At 48.9% G+C, this 27935-nt stretch overlaps 1 protein-coding gene across 1 annotated transcript in view; it reads right to left on the bottom strand.

Annotated features, from left to right (window-relative positions):
• Nucleotides 1-27935, bottom strand: part of LOC127586401 (CAP-Gly domain-containing linker protein 3-like) — a 48149-nt gene that overhangs the window by 13660 nt on the left and 6554 nt on the right. Inside the window, 9 exon segments of the mRNA XM_052044326.1 lie at nucleotides 1314-1448; nucleotides 5389-5517; nucleotides 6662-6797; nucleotides 7906-8142; nucleotides 9711-9829; nucleotides 10617-10778; nucleotides 11997-12090; nucleotides 17391-17530; nucleotides 19365-19528. Of these exon segments, the coding sequence (XP_051900286.1) occupies nucleotides 1314-1448; nucleotides 5389-5517; nucleotides 6662-6797; nucleotides 7906-8142; nucleotides 9711-9829; nucleotides 10617-10778; nucleotides 11997-12090; nucleotides 17391-17530; nucleotides 19365-19528 (1316 nt within the window).

Here is a 27935-nt window from a genome sequence, read left to right as displayed (position 1 = left end):
ACCATTCCAAAACTCCCCTGAGCAGCATCCATAAACTTTGCCTCAGTTCCAATTCCAATCCTGATTCTCCCTCAGGCCAGTGCTTGCAGACATACACCTCCTCTCAATCTAACACATTTCAGTTTTTAAATGCTCTCTCTTGCTTTGAATCACTCTGCGGTCTTACCCCATCCACATCTCCATCACCTCCTCTTACACCACCAGGATCTCCGCACTCCCTCAGTTCCGACCTTCTCAAATATAACTGTTCCACCATTAGCAACTGCAGGCAATTGTCATGGTCTTAACCTCCCTCTCTTCCCTCTTTTAAGACGGTCCTTAAGGTGTACCCACTTTGACGATGCTTTTGGTCACCTGTTCTTGATGTCAAGTGACTTCTGATGTCATGCCTGCAAAGCATCTTGCGACATTTTACCATGTTATGGTTGCTGCATAGATGAAACTTATTATTGTTACAAGCAGTCATCAGACGTTACAAATGAAGACCTGCCTTGTGCACACTATAGGAAGGGTGTGGAGGCGGTGCAGAAGAGGTTCACCAGGATGTTGTCTGGATTAGAGATTTAGCTACAAGGGGAGGTTGGACAAACTGGTTGTTTCCTCCGGAGCATCGGAGGCTGAGGGGAGACCTGATAAGATCATGAAAGGCATGGATAGGGTAGATAATCTAGACTTTTTCCCAAGGTGGAAATGTCAAATACCAGAGGGCATAGGTTTAAGGTGAGGGGGGCAGGTTTAAAGGAGATTTATGAGGCAATTTTTCTTCTATACACAGAGAGTGGTGGGTGCCTGGAATGTGCTGTTAGGGAAAGTGGTGGAAGCAGATACAATAACAACGTTTAAGAGGCGTTAAACAAACACACGAAGAGGCAGGGAATAGAGAGATATGTGCAGGTGGATGGGATTAGTTACATTGGCATCATGGTCAGTACAGACATGGTGGGCCGAAGGGCCTGTTCCTATGCTGTACCATTCTGCGTAACCCCATCAATGCCATTCTCTGCTTCCTCCCCAAAGCCCTGCAAATTATTATTCCTCAAAAGCCTTTCTAATTCCATATTAAAGGCCCAATTCCTTAATGAGGAAAATTCCCCTGTGGATTATACCCATCACTGGTATCCTTTCAATCTCCATCCCCACATACAACACAGGAGCAGGCCACTGGGAATCTCCCTGCCTTTCAACATGGTCTTTTTCCAAAGCACAAGGGCTCCAAGACAAAGTCCTGATAGTGAACTTGCTGATAAGATGGAGGAACTCACAAACGTCCCACCCCAGCTCCACTCTGCACATCTCTCAAAAACTTCACACACCTGGGGCAAAGTCCGTTTTGCCATAATACCGAATGATTCCTGGCTTCTGCCCTGCCACCAAGACTTGGTCTCCAATCTCGATCTTCATGCCTTCTCGATCCAGACTCCCTACCGACAGGGACTTCCTTCTCAAGGCTGTGGAGAGACATAGGTATAAAAACTGACAACAATGGAGCTACTGATACCAAGATAAAGTGGTCAGTAACCTTGGGGTGGGGCCCCATTTTATATATCAGGCCTTCTCTCCTGCCCCCAGCACACATCCATCAATTGAATATGGGGGCATTCTTAGCCAATAATGCAGCCTTTGCAACCATCAATCATTCCAACAGCTGGCTGTCAGTCAGTAGAAAGATTTCAACAATCGGTAAGAGAATCTGTAAAGAATTTCACTGCCCTTGCCATTTTGGCTTGGATTTAACAGTAGGGTTTAAGTTTCTTTAGCTAAGGGATCATGACTATGGAAATGTTCACACATGGGTTACCGATGAACATATGAACTGTATTCTATTGAACAGGCAGCACTGTGGTGCAATGGGTAGAGCCACTGCCTCACAACACCAGAGACCCAGGTTCAATCCTGACCTCAGGTGCTGTCTGTGTGGAAATTCCTGTTCTCCCTGTGACCGTGTGGGTTTCCTCCAGGTGGAATTAATTCTGGAACAAACTTTTAATTAACTATTTTTAAGTGGTAAATATAGAATAGAAAATTTTCCAGTGAGTTTATCATATCCTTCTAACAACTCTCTACATATTGACACCTAAATCTCTGGGTGCTCCGGTTTCCTCCCACATGCCAAGATAAGATACCTTTATTAGTCACATGTACATCAAAACATACAGTGAAATGCATCTTTTTCATAGGGTGTTCTGGAGACAGCCCGCAAGTGTCGCCACGCTTCCGGCGCCAACATAGCATGCCCACAACTTCCTAACCAGTACGTCTTTGGAATGTGGGAGGAAACTGGGGCACCCGGAGGAAACCCACGCAGACACTGGGAGAACGTACAAACTCCTTACAGACAGTGGCCGGAATTGAACCCGGGTTGCTGGCGCAGTAATAGAGTTATGCTAACCGCTACACTACCGTGCTTGCAGGTCAGTAGGTTAATTGGCCATAGTAAGTTGTCCCTGGTGTGTAGGTGAGGGGTAGAATTGGGGGGGTGGGGAGTTAATGAGAATGTGGGGAGAATAAAAAAAAATGGGTTAAAGCAGGATCAGTGTGAATGGTTGCTTGATGGTCGGCAAGTAATCGATGGGCCAAAGAGCCTGCTTCTGTGCTGTATCTCTCTCTGATTCAAGTGGATTTAAATCCTGATGTGCATTAAAGAAATGTTGCCAATATACAATGCTCACATGTAAAGGGCCTGAACTCTGTACAACCTTACAGGCACAGCTAATAAAATCACTGCCTTGTGTTCACTTCGACAGAGCACAGTGTTTCCAGCTGACTGCTCTCTTGATTTCTGCACTAACGTTAGGGGTACGGCAATCTGCCACTTCCTGATTCATCACTCGCGTATTTAGCAAGGAACTTCCACATCTGTTTAACTGGAAAATGTAGTGACCTCAGCTCTTTCAACTCTCGTTTACTTGGTTCTTTTGAAAGGCAATGGTCACAAATGGATCAGACTTAAGTTGATCTGTAAAGCACTGTGACAACCAAGGCAAAGACTTCATGGTGCCACTGGGAACCTGTCCTGGTCCCAAATCAGGAACCCATTCCCAACTCTAACTTTGACTCAAAGTCAAAGTCAAGTTTATTGTCAGATGCACAAGTCCATGTGTGCACAGGTGCAATGAAAAACTTACTTGCAGCAGCATCACAGGCACACAGCATCAGATAAGCAGCATTCACAAGAAAAACATAAATTAAACAAAATTTTTACAAGAAAGAACAGTTAGAACAAAAAAAATGTCCATTTTAGTGCAATGTGAGCAGTCACAGTGCTGCTAAACTGTAGTGATTAGGGTTGTGCCGGTTAGTTCAAGAACCGAATGGTTGAAGGGAAGTCACAGTTCTTGAACCTGGTGGTGTGGGACTGTACCTCCTGCCCGATGGTAGCTGCAAGAAGATGGCATGGCCCAGATGGTGGGGATCTTTGATGATGGATGTTACCTTCTTAAGGCAGCTCACAGTTGGTGTCAGCTGTAGCTTGGGAGGTTGTACCCTCACCTTGGATTGAGAAGGTTTTAGGTTCAAGCCCCAGTCTGGTAGTTGAGTACAGGTGCCCTCCACCGTGGGAGGGAGTGCTGGATTGGTAGAGGTGAATTCTTTTGAATCAGGTGTTAAACTTACTAACTTGTTATGACACAGGAAGAAGTTAGTGGGCCCCACTGAGTCCATGTCAACTCCCTGAACAACAATTCCATCAGTCCCATGTTCCCTCTCCTCATTTCTCTGTAACCCTACAACTCGATCCCTCTCACATGCCCACTATTCCCTTCGATTCTTTTCGAAGCCAAGACCCAGTCCACTTCAGCTGGATGCAAATGAGTGTAGCGGTTAGCAGTTTGTACGTTCTCCCCATGTCTGCATGGGTTTCCTCCGGGTGCTCCGGTTTCCTCCCACATTCCAAAAAGACGTACGGGGTTAGGAAGTTGTGGGCATGCTGTGTTGGTGCTGGAAGTGTGGCGACACTTGCGGGCTGCCCCCAGAACACTCTATGCAAAAGATGCATCTCACTGTGTGTTTCGATGTACATGTGACTAATAAAGATATCTTATAAATGATTCCATAGCCAATATCTCAAAGAAAGTGAGGGGGTTCTCCAGACACATTGGAACCAGGATTTCTACATTAATGAACATCACAACCTCAGAAGATCCAGTCACTTTCACACCACTGTTTGTGGGAACTGGTGCTGTGTAATTTGGACACCATCCTTCTCTACAGTACAACAGTGACACAGGCAGACAAGGTGGTGAAGCTGGCATTTGGCACAATTACCTTCATCGGCAAAGGCATTGATTACAGGAGTTAGGGCATTGTGTTACAATTGTACAAGTTGTTGGTGAGATTGGTATTGTGTGCAGTTCTGGTTGCCCAGGACGTCAGTAAGCTAGAAAGGATGCAGGAAAGATTCACAGAGATCTTACTGGGACTGGAGGGCTTGAGATATAGGGAGAGACTGCGTAGGCTGGGACTTTTCCCCTGGAGCGAAGGAGGCTGAGGGGTGACCTTATAGAGATATATAAAATCCCGAGGGGGGTAGATGAAGTAATTGGTCACAGTTTTTTTCCCAGGGGAGGGGAGTCTAAAACTAGAGGACACAGGTTTAAGGTGAGAGGGAAAGATTTAAACGGGACCCGAAGGGCAACTTTTCCCACACAGAGGGAGGTGGGTATGTGGAATGAGTTGCCAGAGGAAATAGTAGCAAGTACAATTACAGAGTTTAATAAACATCTGCACAGGTATGTGGATAGGAAAAGTTTAGAGGGATATGGGCCAAACGCAGGCAAATTGGACTAGCTCAGGACAGCACCTTGGCCAGCATGGACAAGTCTGGTTTCATGTATAACTCTACGACTCGATTTTATAAGGACCTGTAACACGGCACCGTTAGAGACGTCTGCTTTTGAATGAGATGGTAAAACAGGCTCCTGCCCCTTTGAGTACTGTAAGAAGACAAAGCTCAGAAGAGGGTGATGGTGTGGACCAAGGGTATCAGATGTTTAATGCTCATTTTATTCATTGACACCAGTATTTATTCTCCATCCCTGACTGTTCCTGGGACTGGGGAGCGCTGCGCTGTTTCAGGAGGCTGATAAGAATCACAGCAATCGGTTGGTTTGGAGTTACACACAGTCCAGAGGAGGCAAGTCTGGTGGATTTGTATCCCTGAAGGATATCATTGAATCAAACAAGTGGTTGCAACAGTCCAATAGTTTCATCGTCACAGCTACTGAGAGTCTATAGCAGATTTTTTTTTAATTAATTAACTAATTAACTGAATTTCAATTTCCCAGCTGCCAACTTGTGTCTCAGGATGATTATTCCCGGTTTCTGGATTACAATCCCCATCCCACAACCACTGTTCATGGATTTCAGTAAACAAGAAGGAGGCAGACTGACCTTTCTTGTCTTTTTTAGCCTTCCCCGTCATCCGTGAGAAATCCATCCGGGGTGTTTTGGGTGTCGATGTTACTGAAGAAGGGGTCTGGTCAAGAATTTTGCTGATTTTGGACACAGGAGAAAAATAACCTGTTGAACAGAGCGACGGTGTGAAAGACAGGCAAAGCTCGGGCACACACAGAGAAACAGGACCCATCTGATCTCGTGTTCCCATAGCGCCTTTCACATCCCCTCCAGGATGCTTCGGACTGTTTTGCATCAAACAAAGTACAGGCCATCCCTGGGTTATGAATGCCCAACTTAAGGATACCACTCCATACGAACGAGCTCCTATTACATTATTAAATTCAAAAGTCCATCGTACACACACACGTTCATTCCTACGAACAGCAGAACTAATTTCCCCTCCCTCTCTGTAATTTTAGAGATTGTTCTTTCTTATCATTCATGCTATTGATCCCATTCTGAGAGTTTTTTCCGTATTTTCTGATTTTGAACAAAATCGACTTAAGGACATCTATAAAAACAGAATCTGTTCATTACCCAGCAATGGCCTGTACTTTTTTTTTGAAGGGTCAGAAGTTATTTTAAGCAGCATCAGATGGTGAGATGGGAAGTTCAGAGCTCGGGACCCAGGTGGGGCTGAAGACACAGATGTTGATGGTGCAGTAGGTAAATTCAGGGGAACTCAAGAGGAGTCAGAGATACTGGGGCTAGAGTGGGTCACAGAGACAGGCAGGAGTGAAGCATGGATTTGAACACAAGGATGGAATTTTAAAATGAGCTGCTGTTGAACCAGGAGCCAGTGTAAGGCTGCTCGAAACAAAGTGTTTAGATGATAACATTTTCGGCGAGATGGGGCGACGTTCAAAGGAGACGTGCGGGGCAAGTTTATTTTTAGACAGAGAGTGGTGGGTGCCTGGAACGTGCTGCCAGGGGTGGTGGTGGAGGCAGATACGACAGAGGTGTTTAAGTGGCTCTTAGAGGCACATGAATGTGCAGAGAATGGAGGGATGTGGATCATGTGTGGACAGAAGGGATTAGTTTAGTTAGACATTTAAGTACTGGTTTAATTAATTGAGCACAACATTGTGGGCCAAGGGGCCTGTTGCTGTGCTGTACTGTTCTTTCTATAGGAGATTCAATGGGGAAAGTTAAAACAGAGAGATCTAATGGAACCGGCCCACCTGCCTGTTCTTGTGTTCCTGTCAGTTTTGAGCCAGTTTCCCCAAGAGCAGGAGACACGTCCCCAGTGCACAAGCTTCCTCCTTACCGTGCTTGGGAGGGCAAATGAAGTAGCTTATCCCTCCGACGCTTCCATCGTTCTTCCCCTCAGGCTCATCCAGCTCGACACCGACCCACTGGCCGCTGGCAAACTCGGTGGTGCCACAGAAACGCAGAGTCCCCGCCTGCAAAACGAGCGAGTGTGGGACATTGACGCAGCTGGCGTAAAACACGTCGCAACAGAATGAACATCCCCGTCCTGGGGCAGAACTGGTTTCTGGACTTGAGCTAGCTGGCTTGGCTGTGGAAATAAACAGCCCACGGGAAGGTTCTCTTAAAGATATAAAAGGGGCAGCAGCCTTATTCCTAAAGCAACTCACCTCTGCAGGAATGCAGGGACGGGCATTAGATCTATGAATACAGATGGCAGCAGAGGAAACGTCACTCCTGTTGAGTACAAATCAACTCTGAAAGGATGTGGTTGGATGAATCAAAGGGATGTTATGATTGGATACTGGCCAGGTCCAGGGGTTTCATCTTGGGTTGGTCTGGAAGCAGTAGTTAAATGTTTGTACATTAGTCAAAAAGATGCTTTGTCCATGATGTGTATCCTTGGAATTGGACGATAGGGCTCTACAAATACCAGAACCCACGGGGAGCAGTCGAGGCCAATAATGCGTGTCTCGAGGGACAGGGAGACAGAACAACGTAGGAACAGGTCCTTATGTAGCACAAAACAGAAGAGGTTTACCAGGATGCTGCCTGGATTAGAGGCTGTATTGGGGGTTGGACAAACTTGGGTTGTTCTAACACTAGCATCTGCACTGTGGGCCAAATGGCTTGTTTCTGCGCTATAAACATTCTATGTAACTCCTTACTTCGCCATCTCATTCAGTTCATAAGCTCTTAAATTTCCCGGAGAAACAAAGGACTGCAGATGCTGGAGTCCAGATGAAAAACACGACGATGCTGGAGGAACTCAGCAGGCCAGGCAGCATCCGTGGAGAAAAGCAGGCGGTCAACGTTTCGGGTCAGGACCCTTCTTCAGGACACGGTCAATATTTCAGGTCCTGAAGGAGGATCATTCCAAATGTTGACCGCCTGCTTTTCTCCACGGATGCTGCCTGACCTGTTGAGTTCCTCCAGCATCATCGTGTTTTTCCATCTTAAATTTCCCAACTGCGTTGTGCTGGCTCCTTGACCGAGACGGGAACGTCGACAAAATTCCAGGACTTGTCCTCAGGACCCTCAACATAGAAGGCAGGTGCCGCAGACCCTGTGTTTGCCCCTTACCTTCTCTCCATCCACCAGGACGCGGTCGCCCAGCTTCAGGCCCAGCGAGGTAAGCATCAGGTTGCCTGGGATGTTGTCATAGTTGGGCAGAGTGACCTTGGGAAGGTTGCAGCTCAGGGGGACGGCGTCCAACAACAGCTGCTTCAGCTCCTTGGCCACCATGGCTGCCTCGGCCTTGTCCAGGCTCATGTCCATCGGGTCCGGGACAACGTCAGCAGGAACTTGCCCTTTGCGGTTCTGTTGGACAGGAAAGGAGCTCGAGAACAAAACGTGCCTCTGGATGTCATTCCCGTTGGATCGAATGGGTCTCCGCACAAGTCAAGAGAAATCGCATCTCAGCATGCAGGCACAGATTCAGGGATGGCAGAGGTCAAACACTGGGCCTTTCACAGGCCTCAGGCCCCACGGGGCACTGATGTCCCTGGGGAACTGTGCATGGCATGCGCCAATTGGAAGTGCACATCTGTGCATGGCATGCACTGTTTGGAGCCTGTGGCCAAAGGGCTAATCATGTCCTAAGGTCGAGAGGGGAAGAGGGGGAGACACACAGAGAGAGGCTCTTCAGCCCACCCAGTCCACACTGGCAATCAAGGATGCATTTGCACTAATCCCATTTTATTTGCCCCACACTCCTCTCAACTGCCCCCAGATCCTACCCCTCATCTACCCACTACAGACAATTTTCAGTGGCCAATTAACCTGTTGACCCTGCACGTCTTTGGGATGTGGGAGGAAACTGGAGCACCCGGGGGGAGGGGGGGTGGGTGAGAACCCTTGCAGTCACAGGGAGAACGTGCAAACTCCACACAGACAGCGCCGGAGGTCAGGATCGAACTCGGGCCACTGAAGCTGTGCGGCAGCAGCACCACCACCCGTTGCATTCCTGTGTCGCCCCAGTCATAGGGACATTCTCAGGGTCAAAAGCCACCTGATCTCATGCGACCTTATCAAAGGATCGTACAAACAGAAGCAGGTCCTTGAAGCCCATCTCATCCACGCCAACACTAGCGCCAACCTACATGAATGCCCTTTGCCTGTATCCCTCCCCCATCCAAGTACCTGTCCAAGTGTCTTTCAAACATTGTCATCGTACCTGCCTGCAGCACCTGCTCTGGCAGCTCGTTCCACACACTCACCAACCCCATGAGAAAAACTTACTCCTCAATCTACTTTCAATTTCTCCCCTCTCACCTGAAACCTGTGCCCTCTAGTTCCAGACTCCCCTGCCCTGGGGAACAGACTGACCATCTCTCCTATTTATGCCCCTCATTAATTTTTAAAACCTCTGTAAGGTCACACTTCAGTCTCCAGTCAGAATAAACCGAAGCTATCCAATCCCTCCTTCTAACTACAGCCCTCCGCCCCCAGCTACAGCCTTATAACTACAGCCCTCCGTCCAAGGCAGCAGCCCTGCAAGCAGTTCTGGGGACACCCTGGGAAGGTGCAGCGCAGGCGTCCTGGAGCGAGGACTAGACTCCAAGGATAGGGGAGGAGAGTCAGGGAGAGGGGGAGGGGAGGGGAGGAAAGAGAGGAGGGGGGTTGTGGGCAGAGGGGAAGGGGAGGGGCTGTGGGGGGAGGAGAGGAGGCATGGTTGTGGGGGGAGGGGGAGGAGCTGGGGGGAGGGGAAGGGGAGGAGCTGGGGGAGGACAGGAGGGGAGGTTGTGCTGGAGGGAGGGGAGGTTGTGCTGGGGGGCGGGGGGGGGGGGGAGGAGGAGGAGGAGAGGGGCCGTGGGGGAAGTGGCGGAGAGAAGACAGGCTGTGTTATATCACATTAACCTCGTGGGCGGTCAGACGTGTCCCCTTACCCGGACTGCTGGATTTGCTCCGTGCTCGAGCAGACACTTGACAGCTCCCAGGCAGAGATTGGACGCAGCGATGTGCAGGGCAGTCCCGTGGTTGAAGTCACTGCAGGTGGAATTCAGCACTGCAAACACAGAGAAGGCAACAGGCTTGTTCAGAGAGCGGACACTTGGTAGTGAGGCAGGAAGCCCCGGTGAGCCCCGCAGGCAAGGAGAACATCCAGGGCGACAGCCCCCGGAAAGACCCGGACACTCCCTGCCACACTCGTGACTGGAGGAAGCCACAGCCACGACGGGCTGAACAGCCTGCTACCGAGCTGGAGGTTTCTCCAAATCGGTGAGGGAGAATCCTGGCAGAGTGATGAGGATTGAGGAACTTTCTGGAATGAATTCCCACTCATACCAAGGGGAAAATCAGAGGCTTCCCAGGAAGGTGAAGAGTACTGGAAGGAGCAGGGAGGCGAGGAAATTCTCAGCACTGGTTCCACTGACTGGGGAATGGGAAACGTGACAGGTCAACGCGGACCCTTACACGTTAAATAACATTCACGCCGTACACGAGGTGGAGAATGAGGATCACCAGCGAGAGCGAGGGAGAGCGAGGGAGAGAGAGAGACCACCTCCTCTTGACATTGAACAGTATTCCCAAATCGCCACCAACCACATTGACCAGAAACTCAACTGGACCACCCACTAAACATCCAACTCCCCTCCACCACCCAATATATCATTAGTCCTTCACCGTCACTGGGTCCGAACCCTGGAACTCCTTCCCCAACTGCGCCGTGGGAGCACCTTCACCAGGAGGACAGCAGCAGCTCAAGGTGGCTGCTCAACACTGCCTTCTCAGGGATGGGCAATAAATGCTGGCCTTGCCAGGGTTACCCGTCACCCATCAATGAACAAGTCTACCTTTTGGTTTGTGAGCCTTCAGCAAGATCCGGGTTATCTCCGGGACATCGAAGTACGCAGCGTAGTGGAGGGCATTCATGTTGGTCCAACGGCTGCGCAGCCCGACGTCCGCTCCCAGGGAAATCAGCTGGTTACAGAGACGAGCCGCTGCTACTGGGTCCCCTAAACCAGGCACAGAGACAGGTCGGAACAACAACCTAAACTTATGCACCGCCTTAACCAAAAGGAGCATTAACAAACTAAATCTGACCCAGACCACGTGGGGAGATTTTGGAACAACTGATGAAAGCTCGGTCCAAGGGGTGTTTAAGAAACATCCGAAAGGAAGTGGGAGGAGGTTTAATGAGGAAACTCCAGAGCTAAGGATCCACAGCCACCGTTATTGCAAAGATCAAAACACAAATTGCAAGGGGCCAGAATTGCCATTGAAGATCTGGACGAGGTCCCAGAAATATGGAGGAGAGAGAAAATAGAAGGATTTGATAACAAGGGCAAGAATTTTCAAATTGGGGCATTGGGAGCAGGCATGGGGCAATGGGTGAACAACAAACAAAATGCAGGTCAGGCAGTACCTGTGGAGGGAAATGGACAGTCAATGTTTTGGGCCAAGACGCTTCACCTGGACTGAAAGATAGAGGGGAGAGACAGTACAGAGAGCGAAGGAGTGGGGCAAGAGCTGGCAGGTGATAGATGGATGCCGGTGAGGAGGGGAGGGTGGGAATGTCGGCAGAGGCCGGGAGGTGAGAGGTGGAGGCGACAGAGGGCTGCAGATGGTGGGATCTGATGGGAGAGGAAGGTGGAGCCTGGAATCGAGGGAGGGAGGGGGAGGGGAACCAGTGGGAGGGGTGTGTGGGTGATGGGCAGAACCAGTGAACACTTCAAGGCAGCAGAGTGTGGAGAAGATGAAGCTTGCATGTAACGTTGGCTGTAAATAATCATTGCTTTAAGGTTAACCTCTCTCCTCAGATGCTGCCTGACCTGCTGAGTATTTCCAGCATTTGCTGTCATAACCATTGTTGTAACACAGCCCGATCTTAAGCTGGTTTGGGGTCATCTGTAACAAGAAATAACATGGAGCGTAGAAGAGTAACTTTATGTAATCCTATCTGATTCAAATCCGTGCAGTCAGTCACTTGGGTCAGACCCTCCACAAAAGGTGCATTAAAATTACATGGTTGGGGAGAAGAATTGTACATTGAGGCCCCACTTTTGTACAAACAACCTGCCCCATTTGCTTCTCCCAAGAATGAATTTTCTTCACAATGAGACAGGGGACATGGGATGTAGGAACAGGTGACGCCCTTCCACTTATCTTCACGGTTATCTGCGGCGCTTGGAATCAAACCCCCGCTCCGAAGTCCGACCGCTTTCACCACCTACCGACTCCATGCGCTCCAGCCTTGCACGCGTAGTGCAACAGGGTCATGTCTGTCAGCCCGTCCCGATCGTTCACGTGGCAGCCTCGCTTGAGAATCTGAATTGGCAACAAAGGTAAATCAGCACGGGACATTCTCAGTAACAGTGCCCAAATGGGGATCTCGTTCACTCCGTTTGGAGCAGGGCAGACAAGCCATCAGATAAGCAAAGGGTAGAGGTTAGCCTGGGTGTAAACAGACCATCGGAAACTCGAGAACCAAGTCCTGGATGTTGCTGGGACTCGAGGGCCTGAGTTATAGGGAGGGGTTGGGCAGGCTTGGACTTTATTCCTTGGAACGTTGGAGATTGAGGGGTGACGTTATAGAGGTGTATAAAATCACGAGGGGTATAGATAGGATGAATGCACACAATCTTTTTCTCCCAGAGAAGGGGAACTAAAAACTAGAGGGCATAGCTTTAAGGGGAGAGGGGAAATAAGGACATAATGTAAGAAATAGGAGCAGGAGGAGGTCATCTGGCCCGTCGAGCCTGCTCCGCCATTCAATAAGATCATGGCTGATCTGGCCGTGGACTCAGATCCACCTACCTGCCATTTCCCCATAACCCTTAACTCCCCTAATGTGCAAAAAATCTATCTAACTGTGTCTTAAATATATTTAATGAGGTAGCCTCTACTGCTTCCCTGGGCAGAGAATTCCACAGATTCACTACTCTCTGGGAAAAGCAGTTCCTACTCATCTCCGTCCTAAATCTCCTCCCCTGAATCTTGAGGCCATGTCCCCTAGTTCTGGTCTCACCTACCAGTGGAAACAACCTTCCTGCCTCCATCTTATCTATCCCCTCTCATTCTTCTGAATTCCAGTGTGTATAGTCCCAGGTGACTCGATCTCTCCTTATAGGCTAACCCCCTCATCTCCGGAATCAACCTGGTGAACCTCTTCTGCACCATCTCCAAAGCCAGTACATCTTTCCTCAAGTAAGGAGACCAGAACTGCACGCAGTACTCCAGGTGTGGCCTCACCAGTACCCTGTACAGTTGCAGCATAACCTCCCTGCTCTTAAATTCAATCCCTCCAGCAATGAAGGCCAACACTCCATTTGCCTTCTTGATAGCCTGTAGCACTTGCAAACCAACCTTTTGCGATTCATGCACAAGCACTCCCAAATCCCTCTGCGCAACAGCGTGCTGCAGTCAAAGATTTAAAAGGGACCTGAGGGGCAACTTCTTCACCCAGAGGGTGGTGCGTATATGGAACGAGCTGCCAGAGGAAGTGGTCGAGGCAGGTACAGTAACAACATTCAAAAGACATTTGGATAAGTACATGGGTAGGAGGGGTTCGGTGGGATATGGGCCAAATGTGGGCAAATGGGACTAGCTTGATGGGCACCTTGGTCGGCATGGACAAGTTGGGCCAAAGGGCTTGTTTCTGTGCTGTATGACTCTATGACTCTGTGTAGACTGAGAGTCAAAATTGGAGATATTAAAGGTTACAGAGCCAGGCAGGTTTATCTGTTCAGACACACATCATAGATAGGGTAGATATTAGGAAACTTTCCCCCACACCAGAGGCACCTAAAATTAGACGACGCAGGTTTAGGGGAAGGTGCTGGAAGAACTCAACAGGTCAGACAGCATCTGTGGAGCAAAGTGGGTAGTCGACATTTCGGGTGGAGGCCCTTCAGCTGGACTGAAGGATAGAGAGGAGATAGCCATTGTAAAGAGGTGAGGGGAAGGGGTGGAGCAAGGGCTGGCAAGTGATAGGTGGATCCAGCTGATAGGCAAGTGATAGGATCCACCTATCACCTGCCAGTTCTTGCTCCACCTCTTTATACCAGCTCCCCTCTCTTCTTCAGTCTCGATGAAGGGTCTCAACCTGAAACTGCGACTGCCCATTTCCCTCCACAGAGGCTGCCTGACCCGCCGAGTCCCTCCGACATCTTGTTTATTGCTCCAGATTCCAGCATCTGCAGTCCCCTGTGTCTTCGTTAGGATTAAGGAAAGCAGATTTAGAGGGAATCTGAGGAAGAACGTTTTCCCCCAGATGGTGGATGGAATCTGGAGCGCACTGCTTCAGTGGGTGGTGCAGGCAGAGACTTTCACAAGTATCTAGATGAGTACTTGTACATGTAGGATACAGACCAAGTGCTGGTAAATGGTATTAGTATAGTAGGTTCTCGATGGTCAGCACAGACATGGTGGGCTGAAGGGCCTGTCCTGTGCTGTATGATGTTACCATCTAATTGAACACCAGGACGTACTTGAGGGCCTGACCCCTCCACCTACTGTCCATGACATTGGTAAAAGGGAACCTTAAGATAAGGTTTCTTTATTAGTCACATGTACATTGAAACACACAGTGAAATACATCTTTTGCGTAGAGTGTTCTGGGGGCAGCCCGCAAGTGTCGCCACGCTTCCGGCGCCAACATAGCATGCCCACAACTTCCTAACCCATACATCTTTGGAATGTGGGAGGAAACCAGATCACCCAGAGGAAACCCACACAGACACAGGGAGAACATACAAACTCCTCACAGACAGTGGCCAGAATTGAACCCAGGTTACTGGCGCTGTAAAGCATTACACTAACTGCTACACTACCATACCTACACTACAAACTAACTGGTTGTTAAATATTCCCAGTCTCCCTGACCAACACTTCCTCCCACCTGATTCCAGTTCCGAAAGTCAGACTGTGATGTTAATGACCTGGGCTTAGATCTGATGCAAGCAATGTAAAATCAGTCTCTAATGCATAGCTGGACTTGGGGTTAACTGAGTAAAGCTGCCTGTACATCAATAGGATTTACTGCTCTGAAGAATCAGTGTTCCCATGGGCTTTCAACTGCAGATATTCATCACTGCAAGACATTCCTTGACCTCAGTAATGCTTCATAAATAACCTCTTATTTCTCCCTGCGCATAACTGGGCGGTTTTATTTATGATGCCTTTAACCAAGAGACAAGAGAGGTTGCAACAGACGGGCTGGAGAATTAACTGGGCTGCATAAATTCTTCCTTAAACTGCCCGAGGAGAATAAAAGACACATCTATTGTGTCCCTCAGAATGCCTCACAGCATTTCTCGAGGGCAATTAGGAATGGGTGATTGCTCCTGCCCACCCCAACGATACCCACATCCCCTGAATGAATGTAAAATTAATCTTATATCATTTAATCAATTGCTTTCAACGGATGATGGCTTAGAAATTCTCAAGTGTACAGACAAGGTGCTGTGTAGTGGACCCCACGTCAGCTTCTTGGGGGGGGGGGGGGGGGTGCCCCACAGAGATGGTGGGGTGGGGAATCTGCTCCTCAGGTGTGATCCACAGAAGCATTGTGAATCCAGAGCCTTTGGGTCAATGCAAAAACTATACATTTATTTCAAAAGTCGTGCAAGATTCACAGACTTCAACACAAACTTCATTGTGTACTTCTACAGATGGACTGTTGAAAGTATCCTGACCGGTTGCATCACGGTCTGGTACAGCAATTCAAATGCACAGGAACGCAAGAAGCTGCAGTGGACTCTGCCAAATACATCACGGGCACATCCCTCTCCCACCATCGGGAGTATCTACAGGAGGCGCTGCGTCAAGAAGGCACCATCCATCATCAAAGATCCCCACCATCCAGGCCGTGCCATCTTCTCACAGCTCCCATCGGGCAGGAGGTACAGAAGCCTGAAGTCCCACACCACCAGGTTCAGGAACAGCTACTTCCCTTCAACCATTCGGTTCGTGAACCAACCGGCACAACCCCAACCACTACAGTTAAGCAACACTATGACCACTTTGATCACTTTGCATGAAAATGGATTTTGTTTTTTTGTTGATTGTTTTTTTTCCTGGTAAAAATAGTGTATAATTTACGTTTAACATTTACTTCTTGTGAATGCTGCTTATCTGATGCTCTGTGCCTGTGATGCCGCTGCAAGTAAGTTTTTCATTGCACCTGTGCACACATGGACTTGTGCATCTGACAATAAACTTGACTTTGAGCTCCCACAATGGCAAGAGTTCTTAAAGAACGACAAAAGAACACTAGAAGAACTCAGCGGGTCAAGCAGCGTCTGTGGAGGCAAAAGGTGCACATAGACAATTCAGGTCGAGACCCTGCATACTTTTGTCTTTATAAGAGCTCTTAAGGAAGCAGTTCACAAAGGAAACTGCTGCTGTACGTTTTCCAGTGTGGAATACACTCCCGCCCAAGTGCTCTGCAAGTAACGTGATCTAATTTTATTTTATCCTGCATTAGATAAAAGCTCATCCATCACAGGGAATATCTGTCATGGCTCTTGAGTTACAGCTTCAGGTCTGCCCTGATGGTTGGGGGTTTTGAGTAGCTGCAGAATGACTCATCACAGGGAACGTAAATCTCGTACGCCAGCTTGTTTGAGATTTGTGGACCGTGCAATACAGGAGACCCGAATTCTGAATTAACAATCACTGAAATAACCACCCAACTACCCCACTTCTTCACGTCTACCCACTGACCAGCACCATCCAAGGCAGAGATACTTGTGAAGAGGCTGTTGTCCTGTCCAACTGCAGTCACTTCCACCTCCACCAATTTCCTGAATAGAGGCTCGCAGTGCAGCGGTTAGTGTAACGCTATTACAGCGCCAGCAACCCGTTCAATTCCGGCTGCTGTTTGTAAGGAGTTTGTATGTTCTCCCCGTATCTGCGTGGGTTTCCTCCGGGTGCCTCCCACATTCCAAAGACGTACGGCTTAGGAAGTTGTGGACATGCTATGTTGGCACTGGATGCATGGCGACACTTGAGGGCTGCCCCCAGAACACTCTACGCAAAAAGATGCATTTCACTGTGTGTTTCAATGTACATGACTAATAAAGGTATCTGACCTTAGTCTGGAAGACACAAGCAAATGCTGGAATATAGACCAAAAAAAACCAAACTGCTGGAGGAACTCAGTGGGTTGGGCAGCATCTGTGGAGGCAGAGGGATGGTTCACGTTTCAGGTCGAGACCCTCCACCAGAAGAACTGGTGTTTGAATTGATCTGGCTGGATGGCATTTTCACTGTATCTTGGTACATAGAACACTACAGCACAGTACAGGCCCTTCAGCCCACAATGTTGTGCCAACATTTTATCCTGCTCTAAGATCTATCTAACCCTTCCCTCCCACATAGCCCCCCATTTTTCTATCATTCATGTCTATCTAAGAGTCTCTTAAATGTCCCTAATTATTATTGTACATGTGACAATAATAAACCAATTACCAAACTTTTATTTTTCTGTCACTGACAAGCCCAGCATTTATTTCCCATCCCCAACCGCCCTTGAGAAGCTGCCTTCTTGAACTACTGCAGTCCGTGTGGTGAAGTGCTTCCACAGTGCACGATTCAGATTCATGAGGTTGTTCGGACTGACTCACCTCATTCCCAATGGTGTCGATTTTATGTTGCACTTGAGGAACCCACTGCCTGATGATCGCAAAGAGCTCGGGGATGGTCGTCTGAGGGTCGAACAGGATTTCCTGGCAGGCTGGGTCATTCGGATCAAAGAAAGTGAAAGCTGCAAGGAACCGTAGAGAAGACATTTCAACCAAACCTGTGGCCGGGCATAGCCCATCCCCCTGAGATTACAGACAGCCTTTAAACCTTAGACGCCCATCTACTAAAACCACCGGGGAAGGTAGAACTGTTGGACGGCACAGTGGGTAGAGCCACTGCCTCACACCTCCAGGGACCCAGGTTCGATCTTGATCTTGGGCGTTGTCTGTCTGGGGTTTGCATGTTCTCCCTGTGACCGGATGGGTATCCCCGCACCCCCCCCACCCCCCCCCCCAGGGGCTCCAGTCTCCTCCCACATCCCAAAGACATGCAGGTTGGTGGGTTAATCGGCCGCCGTAAGTTGCCCCCAGTGTGTAGGTGAGTGGTAGAATCTGGGGCAGTTGATGGGGATGTGGGGAGAATAAGTTACAGGCAAAATAATGGGGAGTGGGAATGGTCTACGAGCTAGCATTGATTTGATGGGCTGAAGTGACCTATGTTGTGAGGAAATATATGATTAATGCACTTTGGGGGAAGGTGGCAGAGTCTATCAGTCATTGAACCAGTGATTCACAGGCCTGGACGAACAATCAGCAGGAAATTTATATTTAATTAAGTAAATACATTTGGAATAAAATTTGACCATAAGACTAATGGATTATTGTAAAGAACAATGTCCTGACTCTGCACCTACAGCAATGAGGTTGGACATTATACACGTTAGCAAGTGACTCAGTTCAAGGGTGACGATGGATGGGAGTTGATGATGGGCCTTACCATTACTACGTGACTTACGGCAGAGGGGCAGATCCTCACTGGATGATTTACCTCTCACAGACTCTTGATGTAGAAAATTTCTCAATGAATAGGTTCTGAGAAATGGAGCTGTGAGAGGTAGCAAGTCCAGTGGAGTTTGAGGAAGGTTTAGGCAGAGATTCCGGACTTAACGGGACAGGGACTGCACAAGGTCACATGTGGGTGGTTGGGCGAGGTGGGGTTCTAACCAATGAGGTGTGAACATGTGGACAGTAGCGGGGAGGGAGGGGAGGGGAGCGGAGGGGCCCAGACCTTGAGCAGCAGCTTAAATGGAGCCAACTGGAGACACTGGGAGTGGTCCCCAGGTGTAACTGGAGGCTTCTGCTTCACCCCGACGGACATGGGCTTGAGCCCAGCTGGAGGCGTTCAGCAGGGAGCAGTTGGTTCCTAACTGGGGGTGGAGGTGAAAACATCTCATGTATCAGGAGCAGGTGTAGGAGGCTGGGATGGGGTGGGAGGGAAGGGGCGAGGAGGGTGGGGTGTGGAGGGATGGGGAGGCAGAGGTGAGGATGTGGGTGGGGTCTGAGGAGGTGTGGTGAGGGAGGTTGTGAGGGGAGCAGTGAGGATATGGTGAGGGCAGATGTGAGATTTCGAGGGGTGTGGGGGATAGGGGATGGGAGACGTGAGGGAGATGTAAGGATTGGATCTGAGGGGGGCAATGTGAGGGGAGGGGAGGGGAGGGGAGGGGAGGTGAGGGGAGGTGAGGGGAGGTGAGGGGAGGGGAGGGGAGGGGAGGGGAGGGGAGGGGAGGGGAGGGGAGGGGACAGGCGGTGAGGGAGGGAGGAGGAGGGACAGGAGGGGCAGGCAAGGGTGGGAGGAGAGGAGGGAGGGAAGGGGGCAGGAGACGTGGGAGGGAGAGAGGGAGGGTGGGGGAGGCTAAGGAGGCAAGGAAGGGGCAGAAGGCGAGGGAGGGGACAGGAGGCGAAGGAGGAAAGGGAGAGTAGGAGGGGCTCAGGAGGTGAGGGAGGGAGGGAGGGAGGGTGGGGGGTAGGAGGAGATGCAATCTTGGCTCAGGGCCGACTGCAGCTCTGTGTAATTACCGTAGTCCTTGGGCAGTGGTGCTGGGGCAGAGGGGTGGACTACAGGCTTCTTGCGTCTCTCTGGCGCTGGGCTGTGGAATTCCGTGGGCTGCTCCGGCTGTTCGTGGGGCTCCTCCTCCGATGCCACATCCGTCATGTTCTCCTTTGTCATCTTCAAACTTGACCTGCGGAACACGGAGAGAAGGCGGTATTAAAACCCACTGCCAGGGGTCCAGAGAGAAACCAGTAATGGGCTTCCAGGGCTGAGATAAAGCTACTGGTGGAAGATAATCTCTTGGTTGCTTTAATGGCAAACACTAGGTTAGAGGTAGGAGTCATTCAGCACATCAAACCTGCACAGTCAGACAATCACAATACGTCAGGCTTCTCATACAGGAATGTACTTCCCCTGTAAAATACCATAAAAACTAACCAATAAGTCACATCACTGTAATAAGAACCCCCTTCATATTTGTTTCATTTTGGAGCAAATATCTTTTTTGATACGACAAGCTCCAGTTGCTCATTTTGTCTGGATCCTGTCAGCCAGGAACAGTCCAAGGGTGGGCAGTTGTTGATCAGGGTGGGTTCCTGCTACCATGGTCACCAGTCCTGGATGGGTGTATTCCTGGAGGTTTCATCATGTGACTGCCGACCTGAAATTATACTGCCCCCCCCACACTTCTACCATTGGTCACCCAATATGTCAATCATCTCAATGCCCCACCTCCTCACTGAAAACCATTCATCATTCTCTGATTGGATAATATACAACATCAGTCAAGCAAACACCCATTTGCTCCATTTACCAGCACCATTTTGTTTTAAAAAGCCTTCCACAAAATGTGCACAAATTTATCAAAGTCTCACTCCTGCCTGCTCCATGCACATGTAACCTTGGCATCCATTTTCTGGAGACTCCAGGATTGGGAAACCATTCACAACCCAGATATCTTGGGGTAGAAATCTGTTCTCAGTGATTGGTTTTAAACATACAATATAGTTGTAACTAAACACTGTATTTCCCTTCTGAGAGTCTGCTGCATTGGCAAAATCAAACCAGACTGCAGTGGTGATTGACACTGCTCTGATACCTCTTGTGACCAGAGTATTGGCCCCGAGAGCCCACCACAGCAGAGGGACTAGATCCAATAAACCTGGAGGCCTGTAACTGAGAGAAAACGATCAAGTAATTGATCGACTAATGTTCTTCTGTGATGTGAACTGCTGTCTCCACCCAAATGTTATCCCCGTCTCCCACCAACAGTTGAGACAGGGGAGTTGCAGAGACTGCACAGATCAGTGTGTTGAACAGGACTTCAACAATATCAAACTGGCCCAAGAACAGATGGAAACCACATAGATCAACCATAACACCAGGTCACCGTCTTGACCTGTCCTGGGCCCTGCACATAGATGCAGTCACAAGGAAAGTGCACCAGCACCTTTAATTTCTTAGGAGGTTAAGGAGGTTCGGCTTGTCACCAAACACTCCAGCAAACTTCTACAAATGTACTATTGAAAGTATCCTGACTGGTTGCATCACGGTCTGGTGCAGCAATTCAAATGCACAGAAATGTGAGGGACTTCAGAGGGCAGTGGACTCAGTCCGATACATCGTGGGCACATCCCTCCATCCCCACCATTGGAAGTATCTACAGAAGGCAAGAAGGCAACATCCATAATCAAAGATCCCCACCATCCGGGCCATGCCACCTTCTTGCAGCTACCATTGGGCAGGAGGTACAGACGTCTGAAGTCCCCACACCACCAGATTCCAACAGCTACCAACCATTCGATTCTTGAACCAACCTGAACAACCCTAAACACTACAGTCTAGCAACACTATGACCACATTGATCACCTTGTACAAAAATGGACTTCGTTTTTTTTGTTCTAATTGTGTTCTTTCTTGTAAAGATTATGTTTTTCTTGTGAATGCTGCTTATCTGATGCTCTGTGCCTGTGATACTGCTGCAAGTAAATTTTTCATTGCACCTGTGCACACATGGACTTGTGCATCTGACAATAAACTCTGCCCAAGTTTTTGACTTTCTTGGGCAGAAAAGGGAGGGTTAATCCATTTCCGCTGAGCCGGATTCCCTGTACTGTAGTGAGTCCTGGAACAGCCACGTAAACCCTCAATACTCATTTAATGAACGTCAGCATTCAGCCCAGTCACAGACTCAATCAAAGACAAACTAACATCGCTGTTGTTTGCTTAGTGCAAGTCAAAATTGACAACAGTGAAACCCAAAACCTAAATAGAGCTTTAGGGTGTGAACCACAACCGTTCACTCACTCCACCACCGACACACAGTAGCAGCAGTTTATACCATCTACAGGATGCACTCACCAAGTCTCCTCAGACAGCACCTTCCAAACCCACCGCCTCTACCAGCTAGAAGGACAAGGGCAGCAAAAGCACGGGGACCACCACCCCCTGGGAGTTGCCCTCCGAGCCCCACACCGTCCCGAGTTGGAAATGTATTGCCATTCCTTCACCGTCACTGGGTCAGAATCCTGAAACTCCCTTCCTAACAGCGTTGTGGGTACACCCACACCTCACTGACTGCAGCAGTTCAAGGAGGCAGCTCACCGCCACCTTCTCAAGGGCAATTTGGATGGGAAATTAAATGCTGGCTCAGCCACAACCCACATCCCTTAGATCAATATGAAAAAAGATTACTTCACAAAGAAATACATCTCAAATCTGTTCCAATTCCAGCCTCCTTGTCACCCCTGGACCACGCCTTCAGTCGCCTCGAGTCAGAGAGCATGGAAACAGGCCCTTCAGCCCACTGAGGGAATCAAATAGCCATTACACTAATCCCATGTTAATCTCATTTTATTCTCCCCATAGTCCCATCAACTCCCCACAGATCCTACCCTTCACCTACACACAAAGGGGCAATTTACAGCAGCCGATTAACTCACCAACCCTCATGTCTTTGGGATGTGGGAGGAAACCAGAGCACCCGGGGGGGGGAAGCCAGATGGTCACAGGGAGACCATACAAACTCCACACAAACAGCACCGGAGGTCAGGGTTGAACCGGGGTCACTGGAGCTGCAAGGCAGCCGCACTACCCGCTGCGACACCGAGCCCTGGAATTCCCTCCCTAAACCTTTGCACCCCTCTCACTCACTCGGTTCCAAAGTTGTGTGACAAATGATGACGGATTGCAAAGTAAACCCCTACCCTGGGAGGGAATCGAAACCACCTGGTCAGAGGTATTGGATGTCTGTGCGTGCTGGGGCATTCTGCAATGACCTGGAATCTGGGTCTGCCACAGTCCATCAAACCAGCAAGTAAACAGGATGGAAGAAGTCAGCAAACTGCCCTCACCCCTCTGCCTTTTCCCACCACTCTCCCCTTCTCCATCCTGGGCAATGGGCTGCTGCTCGATGCACACAGCCTCCAACCTCTGCTACCGAGGCCACTGACTGACTGACTAATTGATAGGCTCCTTCCAGCTTCAGAGACTAAGACGATGCAGTCAAGGTCTTGCCAGCTACTGCCACATGAATAAATAATGGCCATCAACGTACACCACCTCTTGTTACAACGATCAGGTTTTCATAACACGTTCCTGCATCTGCCCAGTTGTGTAATCCATCAGTTTACTGCATTTGTGGATTGTCCTGTTGGGAGGCGGATGGGGTTTCATGCTCGTGTAAGAACTCCAGGAGGTCACCGAGATGGACGTGGTGGTGAGTTCAAGACCAAGATAGGGGGTCACATATTTACGGCTGAGCAGTGGAGCGGCTCAGCGGGTAGTGCTGCTGCCTCACAGCTCCAGCGACCCCTTCGATCCCGACCTCGGGTGCTGTCTGCGTGGAGTTTGCAGGTTCTCCCTGTGATGTGCGAGTTGGTGGATTAATTGGCCGCTGTGAATTGACCCTAATGTGTAGTTCTGGGGCAGAGTTGATGGGAATGTGGGGAGAATAAACTGGGATTAGAACATAGAACAGTACAGCACAGGAAAAGGCCCTTTGGCCCACGATGTCTGTGCCAGACACAATGCCAAAATAAAATAAATCTCCTCCTTCCGTACATGATCCATATCCCTGCATATTCATGTGTAGGGTTAGTGTAGGGCAGGCACGGTAGTGTAGCGGTTAGCGTAACGCTATTACAGCGCCAGCGACCCAGGTTCAACTCCTGCCGCTGTCCATAAGGAGTTTGTACGTTCTCCCCGTGTCTGCGTGGCTTTCCTCCAGGTGCTCCGGTTTCCTCCCACATTCCAAAGACGTGCGGGTTAGGAAGTTGTGGGCATGCTATGTTGGCGCCGGAAGCGTGGCGACACTTGCGGGCTGCCCCCAGAACACTCTACGCAAAAGATGCATTTCACTGTGTGTTTCGATGTACATGTGACTAATAAAGAAATCTTAACTAATCCCTACTACCTACACAATGTCAAGATCCCTCCCTTCTCTGCATATTCATCTGTCTGTCTAAGAGCCTCTTAAAAGCCTCTATTACTTCCTTGGTAACAGATAACCGTATTTTCCCTATTGCTGACAGAAGTGAAGTAACGGGGGGATTTAAAAACAAGGATCAGAATTTTTGAAATCAAGATGTTTCTCTACTAGGAGCTTGAATGGATCAGGGTGATGAATGTGTTATTATGTGCTATAATAAAGAACTATAGTTCCCAGTAGGCAACGCAAGGTGTCACATTGGGGAAGAGGAAGAGGCTGTAAAAAGAGAGGGAAAGCAAGCCACCCTGGTTAATAAAAATGTTCAGATGTTAAGCCCATGCAGTTTGTCTCTTGATGAGGAACAAACTTAACAATGGGTGAATGGGACTCAGTGAGAGTATGGACATGGTGCCAACACCCTCTCTGTGAGGGAAAGAATGCCAAAGAGTTACATCCCTCTGAATGAAAACATTCAGAATTCACGAGCCTCAGAGTAAAGGGACCTCCCTTTAGAACTGAGATGAGGAGGAATTTCTTCAGCCAGAGGGCAGTGAATCTGTGGAATTCATTGCCACAGTGGAGGCCAAGTTATTGGGCCTATTTAAGGCAGAGGTTGACAGGTTTTTGATTGGTGAAGGGGTTAAGGGTTACGAGGAGAAAGCAGGAGAATGGGGTTGAGAGAAAAATAAAGTCAGCCATGATTGAATGGTGGAGCAGACTCGATGGGCCAAATGGCCTAATTCTGCTCCTATATCCTATGGTCATGGTCTTATTTCTCCTCCTCTCTATCACAGAGAGCTGACCAGTTATCCGGAGGTTGTCACCCTGATTCCAGACCCTCAGTGAGAGGAAACTACCTCTCAGTAACTGTGCCATCAAGCTCTCTAACAACTTTCTTCTAAGCTCTTGGGGGTTAAACCCTTGATCAACTCTGGGTTGATCGAGAATTGAACCAAAATCATTCAATAATTTTAAGGATTGTGAAAAGGTCCTCATTAAAGGATCAGCATTTGAGAAACTTCCCCACAGAAATTTGTGGTTGATGCATTGTCAGAAGTGCCATCTCATTGTCCACTCATTCAGAGGGATGTTAAGGCTTACTTGGCACTACAGTGAAAGTAGGCCTATTTATCCCTCCTTCCAGGTTACTGGACACTGACACATGGCAGTCAGTGGGATCTTGCTCTGCACAAATTGCCTGTCACATTTCCTGCACTGCCTTCGAGAAAGCATTTACTGGCTGCCAAGCAGTTTGGCAAATTCCAAAGAAGATGCAAAAGGCAAAGAATGTGCAAGGCTGCAGAGGAAGAGCCGGTGGGAGAACTAGTGAGTTGGTCTTACCGAGAGCCAGAGCAGACACGATGGGCCGAATGGCCTCCTTCTGTGCCATAGCCCTTCTATAATTCCATAACACAAATGCAAATCCTTCTCTTCGATCCCTTTGAGCACTTTCTGGGGTAAACATTAATCCTGCACCCCATCCCCCACGATTACTAATAGCAAGAAAAAAAATCAATTAAAATATTGATTAGTCAGCCAATTAAAGGGAATGATTTCTGACTCAAGGCCGTTTTGACAGGTTATTAGCCAAATGTGAAAAGAAGATTCACTGTAGGGGTGCCACCAGAAAGCAGCCAGTTACTGAGTGCTCCACCTTGTAATTCATCATCACTGCTTTGGGTGGAAGAGGCGAGGTCAGAGTTCATAAAATGAAAACCTCTGGCTTCTTCCCATTCCAGCTGAGAAGCTGCAGCGGGGAGAGAGGGTGCGGCCACCAATGCACCGAGTGGCTGAGCCAAAAATGTTGAACAAATCCAACAAACGAAGATTGCAAACTTGGAGTGAAATCCATTTGGTGGGAGTGAGAGAGTGAGGATTCTGTAAAACTCTGATAATCCGGCATCCAATTGTTCAGGAATCCTGATGGTCTGGCACCTGGATCACTCATTAGTCCTCAATAAAGGCAACATCCACAATCAAAGAGCCCCACCATCCAGACCATGCCATCTTCTCACTGCTCCCATCAGGGAGGAGGTACAGAAGCCTGAAGTCCCACACCACCAGGTTCAGGAACAGCTACTTCCCTTCAACCAATCGGTTCTTGAACCAACCAGCACAACCCTCATTACTACTGCAGTATAGCAACACTGTGAGCACTTCGATCACTTTGCACTAAAATGGACTTTGTTTTTTTTGTTCTAATTGTGTTCTTTCTTGTAAAAATTGTTTAATTTATGTTTTTCTTGTGACTATTGCGTATCTGATGCTCTGTGCCTGTGATGCTGCTGCAGGTAAGTTTTCCATTGCACCTGTGCACACGTGGACTTGTGCATGTGACAATAAACTCGGCTTTGACTTTGAATGGTGGGATGGGGATCCGGAGTGCAAGTGGGTGTGTGGCTGGAGCCAGAGCACCAGAGGTCAGGAACGTGGAGAAGTTTGCCGGGGCCAGGGTTGGACAGTGGGCCAGATGTGCAGCTGGAGCCAGGGTTGGGATTCAGAACACCAGGGTCTGGAACAGAGATGAGGAGGAATTTCTTCAGCCAGAGGAAATTCATTGCCACGTAGGGCTGTGGAGGCCAAGTCATTGGGTGTATTTAAGGCAGAGATTGATCAGCTCTTGATTGGTGAGGGGGTTAAGGGTTATGGGGAGAAGGTGGGAGAATATGTTTGAGAAAGAAATCAGTCATGACTGAATGGTCGAGCAGACTCGATGGGCCAAATGGCCTAATTCTGCTCCTATGTCTTATGGTCTATATTCCCTGCCCCCTTCACCAGGTTCACTGGAACTTTCATTATACCACCTGTGTAATGTGTAAAACAGTGAAATAAAATCGTCTTGGTACAAGAGTAACATCCAATAGTTCAGAAAATCTGCCAGTCCAACACCACCAATGTCCGGAGCTGGATTATCAGCGTTTTCCTGCAGTCGCATTCCAGCAAAGGAGCAAATGGAAAAGGGTTTCCTCAAGTCAGAAAACCATGCAGAAACAACATGGTTGCAGGTGGGAAGGACAAGAGGGAAAGAAGAAAGTATTTCATTTATGTGGAACCTTTCACATGGTTGTGCACAAAGAAACGCAACAATCCCACTGACTCCCGGGAATCGCTGGCCTGTGACTGTTCATGGTGGAGGAGGAGTGTCCGGGATGGTGTTGAAAATCCAGAGTCCATGCACTGGGAAGACACAGAAGTCCCATGTGATCAGCAGAAACAATGGACACCACACAAACTACCTGCTCGGTCCGCGTAAGAATCTGTGCACTGGGAGAAAGAGGTGAACTCTTCGCTCAAGTCTCCAGAGAGAAATAAGAATTCGGTAACTTTGAGACAGAGAGAGACAGACAGAGAGAGTTACATAATCCTCCATCTTCTGAATGGAAACATTTTTCCTCACTGCCTTGTGACACCTCTACTGTTGTTTATTTTAGTTATTCAGATTTTAGGATCTGGTCTTTGCTAAAAGACAAGTATTTATTATCTGCCCGTAACTGCCCTTGAAAAGGTGGCGGTGAGCTGCCTTGAACCGCTGCAGTCTTCTAGTCAAAGGGCTCCCACAGTGCTGTTGGGGAGGGAGTTGAAGACCTGGCGACAACAAAGGAACAACAATGTATTTCCAGATTTGGATGGTGTGTGACTTGGAGAGGAACCTGAAAGAAGTGGCGTTTCCTTGCACCTGCCACCCTTCCTGGCAGTAATGGTTGCGAGTTTGGGAGGTGCTGTCAGGGTAACCTGGGTGAGTAACCGCAGTGCACTGGCAACCTCGGTACACTGATGGGGAAGGGTTGATGAGCTGCCAATCAAGAAAGCTGCCTTGTCATAGTTGGTGTCAAGCCATTGCAACTGCAAGTGCCGAGAACTCCAGCACACTCCTAACCTGTGCCTGTGGATGGTCGAAAGGCTTTAGGGTGTCAGGAGGTGAGTCACTTGCTGCAGGATCCCCAGCCTCTGACCTGCTCGTGGCCACAGTATTCATGTGGCTGGTCCAGATGAGCTCTGGTCAGGGGTGACCTCCAGGATGTTGATTGTGGGACACTTGGCAATGGTAATGTTATTGAACGGCAAGGGTGGGTGGTTAGACTTGCTTGGAGATGGTAGTTTCCTGGCACTTTTAAGGCACCAATTTTACCTGCCACTCAGCTCACTCTGAATGTTGTCTAGGTTTTCC

Source organism: Pristis pectinata, chromosome 35 (genome assembly GCF_009764475.1).
Source record: "Pristis pectinata isolate sPriPec2 chromosome 35, sPriPec2.1.pri, whole genome shotgun sequence".
NCBI classification, from domain to species: Eukaryota; Metazoa; Chordata; class Chondrichthyes; order Rhinopristiformes; family Pristidae; genus Pristis; species Pristis pectinata.
The sequence above is the reverse complement of the archived record's forward strand: the minus strand, read 5'-3'. Positions and strand labels throughout refer to the sequence as shown.